At 37.8% G+C, this 7,952-nt stretch overlaps 1 protein-coding gene across 1 annotated transcript; it reads right to left on the bottom strand.

Moving 5' to 3' along the window:
• Nucleotides 1–406: 406 nt before the first annotated feature.
• Nucleotides 407–5,700, bottom strand: LOC102218442 (visual system homeobox 2-like). Its single transcript, XM_023347719.1, has 5 exons — nucleotides 5,206–5,700; nucleotides 4,701–4,788; nucleotides 4,050–4,173; nucleotides 1,598–1,778; nucleotides 407–1,020 (listed from the first exon to the last, which is right to left on the bottom strand). Exons 1-5 carry the CDS (start codon nucleotides 5,639–5,641, stop codon nucleotides 701–703), a joined length of 1,149 nt encoding a protein of 382 aa, XP_023203487.1. The 5' UTR covers nucleotides 5,642–5,700; the 3' UTR covers nucleotides 407–700.
• Between the last annotated feature and the right edge of the window lie 2,252 nt (nucleotides 5,701–7,952).

Here is a 7,952-nt window from a genome sequence, read left to right on the forward strand (position 1 = left end):
GAATACACAACCTTCAATTGTTTTTTTTAAGGCATGCTCAGGGTGTTTATTCTTTGCAGTTGAATAAGTTGACTTTATTGCCACCCACAGGGCTAATCAGTGATCTTGATTAGGCAAAGGGAAGAGACTATTCATTTTCCCTTCACCTCACTAATAACTGTAAATAAAAATTCTGCTGGCTGGGAATGTTTGCTCTTTTGACATATTTTTTTTTGCAGTTCACAACAAGACAGGTTTCCCAATTGAGATTCTGTAATGAGGTTGATAAAAAAAACTGTAGCTTTACCATATATTTTGAAGTGAAAGAAAATCTACATTAGATTGATTTTCAGCACAGTCACCCTCACGGAGGATAGGAATCTCAGTCAGAACAAAAAAAAATGATTTTAAATATAAGTAACTTTTATTTAAACTACAGTCACATTTATAAAGGGACAAATAAGTACATGTCATGGAACCGTCGGACACTTTAAATATGTACACCACGTTTTGATCGTCTGAAAACAGTGCTTTAATTTTGTAATGTTCCCAGGATTTGGTACCCATATTTGCAGTGGCACATATAGCAGTGCCAAACAGGAGTTTGGAGGCCAGGAGTTGATGGGAGGTCCAGGACTCAGTTCCACCAATCAAACAACATAGCAGGCTCATCTTTGTTGGTATTTCACCATCAATCTGTGTGCTACAGTCTTTTTTTTTTTCAGTTGCTCTTCTCCTGCTGTGCCATCTCCTCATGTTCCTCTTCCCCTCTGTGCACCAGGTGGCCGTTTGCTCTGTCTGAAACAGTCTCCAGCATCTTTGCACTGTGCTCCAGTGCCTTTGCTCGCAGCACAGCAATACTGCACTCCCTCAGTTCCTCCTTAGAAATGGACAAACTGGTGTCTTTACTCTGTCTCTCCTTCTCTTCTTCCATCATTTTGTCTCCCGTTTTCTCCTGCCCAGGCGGCGGTGTTGGCGGCTTGCCGCTTATGGTTTTTTCTTGGGAGGGGTGTGAAGGATCAACTGACTTCTTGTGCATACCTGAAGAGTAAAACAATAGAAATAGTTTTTGAGTTTAATCTGGGAACAGATTTGGGGATGAAAAAAAAAAGAGAATGTGAAAGTTTAAAAACCCCCAAAAAGTAAAGAAATTAGGGCAGAAGTTCTTATTCAATTAGTTTTTCCTAATTGATTTAATCTAATCAATTGACATGAGGTGACATGAGGACTAATCTGTCTTGATGAGGAGGGATTATTGCTGTATCGACTTCAGGGTGAGCCCTTGAGTGCATGTCAGAATACAGTTCAATTTCAGCTCTTAATTACAAACTCGCAGCCAAAGGTTTTGACTTTTTGATCATGCATAAACATGCAATATTATTTTACATTACTGATAGAAATGTGTTGGCATTTCTATCACTAATAACATCTGTTGCTCTTAAATGACTATATTTATAGGTATCTTTAAGTTTGACAGTCTTTTGCAACTATTATTACAAGACAACAAGCGGTTGAGGAGACAAACTGGACGTGAATGGCAAAAAAAAGCCAAAAAACCCTAAAAAACAACAACTTTAAAACCGTTTTATTTCCTATATTTGAGTGTATGGTCACATACCCAATAACCATGGAGCATAAGAGTCTGAGATGCCGTCCTTTGCTGACTTGAGGATGGACTCAGGCAGGGGGATGGAGTGGCGGACCATTGCGCCGTACAAGCCGTACTCTGCCATCACACTGCTGCGCCCCCAACACTTCTCCCTCTTCCTCCACTTAGCTCTGCGGTTCTGAAACCACACCTGCAGAGACAGGAACAATAAACATGATGTTAAAAAAAGTGGATTAGTCTGAAAGTGTACCAGAGATAAAAATTTATTTTTCACCTTAAAAGATTTTTGCTGCTCTTGTTCATTTGCTACTCTAAAGTGTTTCAGATTATGAAACCAATTTAATGTCAAACAGGTTATAACCAAAGTAAACATAAAAAACTGTTTTCAAATTATGTTTTTGTTAAATGGTGGAGTTGAAGCAGCAAACCAGCCACAGATCATCACACTGCCACCACCATGTGGTACTTTTGGTATGGTAGACTTATGAAATGCTTTCATAATCATACCAGATGTAATCTGCTTGCAGATATGCAGACCAAAATCTTGTTAGTCTGACAGTTTTAAAAAACAAGAAAAAAGCTCAACTTTCCTAGCAAGCAGAAAAATTGTGTTTCAAAGCTGCTCTCAGCCAAAGCTTTAAAAGTAAAGGAAATCCTTATTGGATTGTTTATGTGGAAACTAGATAGCCAGAAAATTACTGCAGAGCGTGTGTCCAGCAATCTTGCTGAGAATGTTGCTCTAATATTAGCGATCAACAGCTACCATGATGGAAGGTCAACAGACTGTCAGTGTGGTCTGTTAAAAGCACAAATAGCAAAACACTCTTGCAAATGACACACACGTTTTAAATAATATCACAGATTGTTCACGAAAAACCTTGAAAGTGTAATCTTTTTGTGCATCTGTAAATATTCAGTAACAATCTCATGGTACTGTACATTAGACAGCTTAGATGCGATAACAGTTATTTCTGGCCTGTTTATCTGTAAAAGTGGAACCAGGGTGCTGTGAATGCTGCTGAATCCGAAGGATAACGACTTAAAGCAGAACTTTTTGCTTTAGAAAATGAAAGAGCACCAAATAGCAAAGTTATATTTCCTGATATAAGTGGAGATCAAAAATCACTGCTTCCATAGTTGGAGAAATATTTAAGGTTGTACTTTGTACCATATTAGCTTCACACAATCAACCTGTTCTGCTCCTATTAAGCAATAACATGGACACTTGAAATATTTCAGTGTTTAAATCTGACAAATTATGCTGTGGTTTGTATTGTAATTGGACATGTAATGCGGAGGGGTCGATTAGGTGTTTTCAACATTGTTTCATGTGAAAAATCTAAACAACATCACCGCTGAGTTGGACATTTTGTGTAAGAACACAACATTCAGCTATCATGATGCACTGCAGCTAGATGCATGTTTGGTTCATTTTAAAAGCATGTGTAAAAAGCTCTAATTTCTTAAGCAAAATACCCAAACATTTAATTTAAATTTAATTCTTTTTGAAGTCTTGCGATGTGTCTTGAAAAAAAATGGTATGGGCCTTTAAAAACAAATAAAAGAAAACAATTTGCTGATGTAATAAACGACATAACAATGTCAGGTAAATAAGAGTTTTGAGACGAACAAAAATAAATAAATAAATCAATTGAAAAGAGAAGTAGAAGGCAGAATGCAGGTTGTCCTATGTGGTTACGGAAAATCCTTTAAAAAAAGATTTTCTTGCATCTAAAGAAGCCTCTTAGCACAAAAACTGAATGAAAATTGTCTCATAGATGAGTCCTTTCAGAGCGAGTAGGCTTCTGACTCTTCAAGTGGTTAAATTGATTTCCACCCCCTTGTAGTAGTCTTGTGAATATGGATGAGAGGGGAAAAAAAGTGATACTTTAATGTGTATGTGTGTGAGAGAGAAAGAGTGTGTGTGTTGGTTGTGGAAAGATGGGCAGGTATAATATTCATCTGAAATTGAAAGGCCCCAAATGAGCAATCGACCCTTTTCTTGTGAGTGAGCGCTCCTGACAGCTTGTGCGTTTCTACTTCCAGTGAGAGGTGAGGAAGGAGCGGGGAGCCTGATTGGAAAATAAGTTAATTTCCAGACCTGGTCGATCGGAGACAGGCGCGTCAAATTTCATGGGAAATTAAAACACTTTGAGCAGCCGGGTGCAGCCCTCTGCTCAGCCGCTGACCTCCTCTAATTAATTTCTTTATAGTTACGCTTTCATTATAGGGCTGCGGCCTGTTCATGCTCAGAAAAGACGGGATCATTCTTTCCTCTAACAACTAATTAAAGTGTGAGGGGAAGCTGGCAGTTGAGAAAATCTCAACCTGATGGTTTTGTTTTGATAGGCCCCATTATCACTACATCCACACACCACAGACGTGGATTTTTAAAATTTATTTATTTATTTTAACATTTTGTAAATAGATGAATTTCTTGCGGTGAAAAAAATCTGCTCACCTGTATTCTGTCCTCTGGCAGCTCAGTTTTCATGGACAGCATTTCTCTGGCGTAAACATCTGGATAGTGAGCTTCATTAAACGCTTTCTCCAATTCCTCCAGCTGGTAGGATGTGAAAATGGTTCTGCAGACCAAAAGAGATTATTTTTAGTTCATTTTGCATTGTACTTCAATAGGCTGCTTCTGTTACTTTACTCAAAATTCTTAGATATACATTATTTTTGACTAGCTTCAGTTTTAAATATTAGTTATTTCACTTGACACCTCTTTAAATAGATTTAAAAGGAACAATGCATAAAAAGGTGAAAATTTTAAAATACTATATATATTTTTTAAATGCATTTTCTTTTTTTTTAAAAGACCCCAGTGCTGCTGTATCCAGAAGTTTCTCCTCACATGTGTTAAATTAAAGTCAACAAAATATAAAAATGAAACCAGCTACAATTAAACTTTGTTCATTCACATAATAATAATAATAATAATAATAATAATAATAATAATAATAATAATAATAATAATAATAATAATATTTAACTAAACTTCAAACATTATCAGAGTCTATCGTAGAATAGATTGAAGATAAAATATATAAAACATTTTAAATATATTAAGTAAATATATTAAATAAATAAATAAATAAATAAAATTTACCTGTGTCTTCTTTTCTTTCTCTTCTTGCTTTGACACATCGATGAGGTGGAGAATTTCGGATCACCGGACGAACTCAAGTCATCTGAATCTGTGATCAAACGTCATAAAACCATTACAGGTAATATATTAGCATATCTGTCGTTTCCAAAACAAACAAACAAAAAAAAAACAATTACAAATATTGTCTGATTTACTTAAAACGGCATAACGTTGTGCATCTCTACATTTGCGCGCAGGTTCGTTCAAAAATTAAAGTGACAAAATCGAATAATTACAGAAAAGAAAAGATAGTCCCCCATTTTCGGGGAATTTTATAATTTCCATTTCAAATAAAATCTATGAAAAACGTTTTATACTTTTAATAATAATAATAATAATAATAATAATAATAATAATAATAATAATAATAATAATAATAAATGCTTCATTTCTGCGCTTCTTTTGTGTCTTTAAAATTATGAGTCAGAAATATAAGGAACACTTTTATCTGGATCGAGACACTCACCGGAGCTGGCACCGGAGTGTTGAGCCTCCACTTGGGGGTCCATCTGCGGCGCCCTGTGCAGTGGCTGCAGGTGCACATTTTGCGCCTCTGACAGCACCTCCAGAAAAGCAGGTTGACTGTAAAACGTGTGTATACTCTCCGGGCCCAGGAAACCCATGCCGACTCCGAGCCCTGCGTGTCCGAGGGCCGACCTGGCGGCCAGGACGTGCGCTCTGTGCGGCAGAGTCTCCAGGGGCCGCCGTGGTGTGGTCGCCGGAGGCTCCTTGTTGAGGCCAAGCAGCTCCTGGATGCCAAAGCCGGTGCGCCGCTGCACAGTGGGGGCCATCTTCCAGACCGGAGGCTGATGCTTGGAGTCCCCCTGGTTTAGGACGTTCAGCGAAGCTGTTTTCTGTTTATTCTCTGTGTCTGAAAGCACAGCTCCGTCCTTCCCAGTCATGCTGTTGGCCTTCTGTCTCCAGCAAAAAAATACTCCTGATCGCAACAATGTGATGCTTTTTTTTTCTTTTCTATTTTTTTTATTTTTATCTCTGTGCTCGTCCGCGCTGCGCCTTTTATTCAACGGGCAACAGGCGGCAGCCAATCACAAGAGGGGGAATTTGCTGAAGTTTCTGTCAGATCCGTGAAGCCTTATGGGAGAAATCACTGGCAATTAATAGAGAATAAGTAGATATACATTTATTTTTTAATCGTGAAATTGTTGATAGGATACATAAAGAAAAATATTATTCATGCTATATTTATTAGAACTTATTGTAACGTGCCCTATGTTATATGTAGCTATAATTTTAATTAATTATTTAATTTTTAACGTTATTGTATTTTCAAAATCTTAACTGTGCCCCTCTAAACTTCTTTACATATTTTTTCTTCATTACATAAAAATAAAAGGAACATTTTGTAACGTCATCATTATTGTTGTTGTTATTGACATTATTGGTCTTAGATGCTAAATGTAACGCGTCAAACGGAAACGACGCCAATGCTTACATGAAATCATTCATGAATGAAAGAGAAAATTAGCATTAAACACAAGACATTCTGCAAATAGAAGTCTAGAATACTAACATTTTCACTCGCGAACGTAAGGAAAAACAACAAAATCCCGCCAGACTAAACATTTCAGCTTACTGAAGCAAATCTAAGCTGAACGCAGGGTCCAGCTTTCTTCCCAACGTCCCGCTGTGATTTGCATATTCTAATTAGGTTTGCGCACTAAACGTTTTGTCTTTGTGGCCACAGTCTGCGCATCTGTTGATTAGTTTATTATTATCATTCGACGGGTCGCATAATAAAGTTGTCCCAGTTCGGTGTATTTAGGACACACCGCGGCGGTAATTAAATATGAGATCAACAACGAAAGCAAACGACAACAGATTTATCCTCCACCCCCTCCACTCCCTCTGGGCGCACTGGTGCTACCTTCACATACGTTAAATAAAAATAAAACTGATACACGCTAAAAGGTTGCAGATTGAGTGATTTAATCCAATTTGGAAAGTGAGAGCAAACGAGGACGTCAAATTAAATCATCAGTCAGTTATAGAAGAAATAAGTTGATTAAAGTGGAAATACTCTCGTTCCTTCACCCTTTTTTCTTCAAGCCTAATCTTGTCTAATGAGCTATCATTCAATTAATGCGGGGAATTTCAGTCGTTTGGAGATAATTTGCGGCACGCTTTCGGACATCTGGACAGACAATTGCGCACAGGAGAGTTTTATGGAGATGAGGAGACGCGCTGGAAGGAAGCGGCATCGCTGGGACATGTGTGGCGATGAATAAATAAATAAATAAATGGGAGGCTCCCACGGGAGTGCCGCGGGTACCCGTCGGCCTGCCACGAGAGGAAAGACGCCACAACAGATTCGGACACGATCAGGAGATTTGGCTTCAACCCGAGAAAATCGATTGTCAAATGTGTTTCATGCGCGCCCCTTTTCCGGTGAGACCATAAATATAATCGAATGAGCTTTTATGAGGTCAAAAAGTGACTTTTTTGTGAAAAGTTTTATTTTAAAAACAGAAGAAAGAGAAAAAAAGCCTCTGATATAATAAATAAATAAATACATACATAAATGAAGGACAAGAAACAGTAAAATGACTCCCAGCTCCTTATTTCAGAGTTCCATGAGGTGCATAGGGCCGGTCAGAGGTATAGGAAAATATGCCTGCTTAGCATTGCTGCTGACCATTTGCTACACAAGAAAACTGACTTTTCAAGAAAACTTGATTTAGAACTGGGTGATATAATGAATAGGTTCAACGTACCGTGTTTTGTTCCATGAGAGCTGTGTAAAATGACAATATTGTCATCATGGTCAGACTTGATTACTGCAGACAATCCTTATAAGTATGTGAGGATCCCCACATATCCTCACATGTAACGACATGTATGAAGGCCTACGTGCATGTTTCACAAAAACATGTATAAAGGTTGGTATAACTGTGTTTGCACACTCTTTAGGAAGTTCTATATGCCATTTATCTGAACAAGAGCAAATATTTCATTTTTTATTATGTAAACGTAGGAAAACTCCCTGGCATCATACTTGTTTAAGTTTTAACAAAGGGTATGAAGTGTGTTCATTAATTTCTTAATTAGGTTTAAAATTGGCTGTATTGCAGATAAATGCAAATACTATATGTTTTGTATTCATGTTAATGAGAAAGGATACAAGCTGCCCTTGGTGGATGGGTTAGGGTGATGCCCTAAGCCATCCAGGGAGGCTCAAAGTGGAGCTGCTGCTTC

Source organism: Xiphophorus maculatus, chromosome 15 (assembly GCF_002775205.1).
Source record: "Xiphophorus maculatus strain JP 163 A chromosome 15, X_maculatus-5.0-male, whole genome shotgun sequence".
NCBI classification, from domain to species: domain Eukaryota; kingdom Metazoa; phylum Chordata; class Actinopteri; order Cyprinodontiformes; family Poeciliidae; genus Xiphophorus; species Xiphophorus maculatus.

What these genes read in the sequence shown, in the direction of transcription:
- LOC102218442 (XM_023347719.1), bottom strand. Translation starts at nt 5,641, where the DNA reads ATGACTGGGAAGGACGGAGCTGTGCTTTCAGACACAGAGAATAAACAG. An exon ending in ACACTCCGGTGCCAGCTCCG is followed by an intron (nt 4,789 to 5,205) that starts GTGAGTGTCTCG and finishes GTTTGATCACAG; the next exon opens with ATTCAGATGACTTGAGTTCG. An exon ending in TTATGCTCCATGGTTATTGG is followed by an intron (nt 1,021 to 1,597) that starts GTATGTGACCAT and finishes TTTACTCTTCAG; the next exon opens with GTATGCACAAGAAGTCAGTT.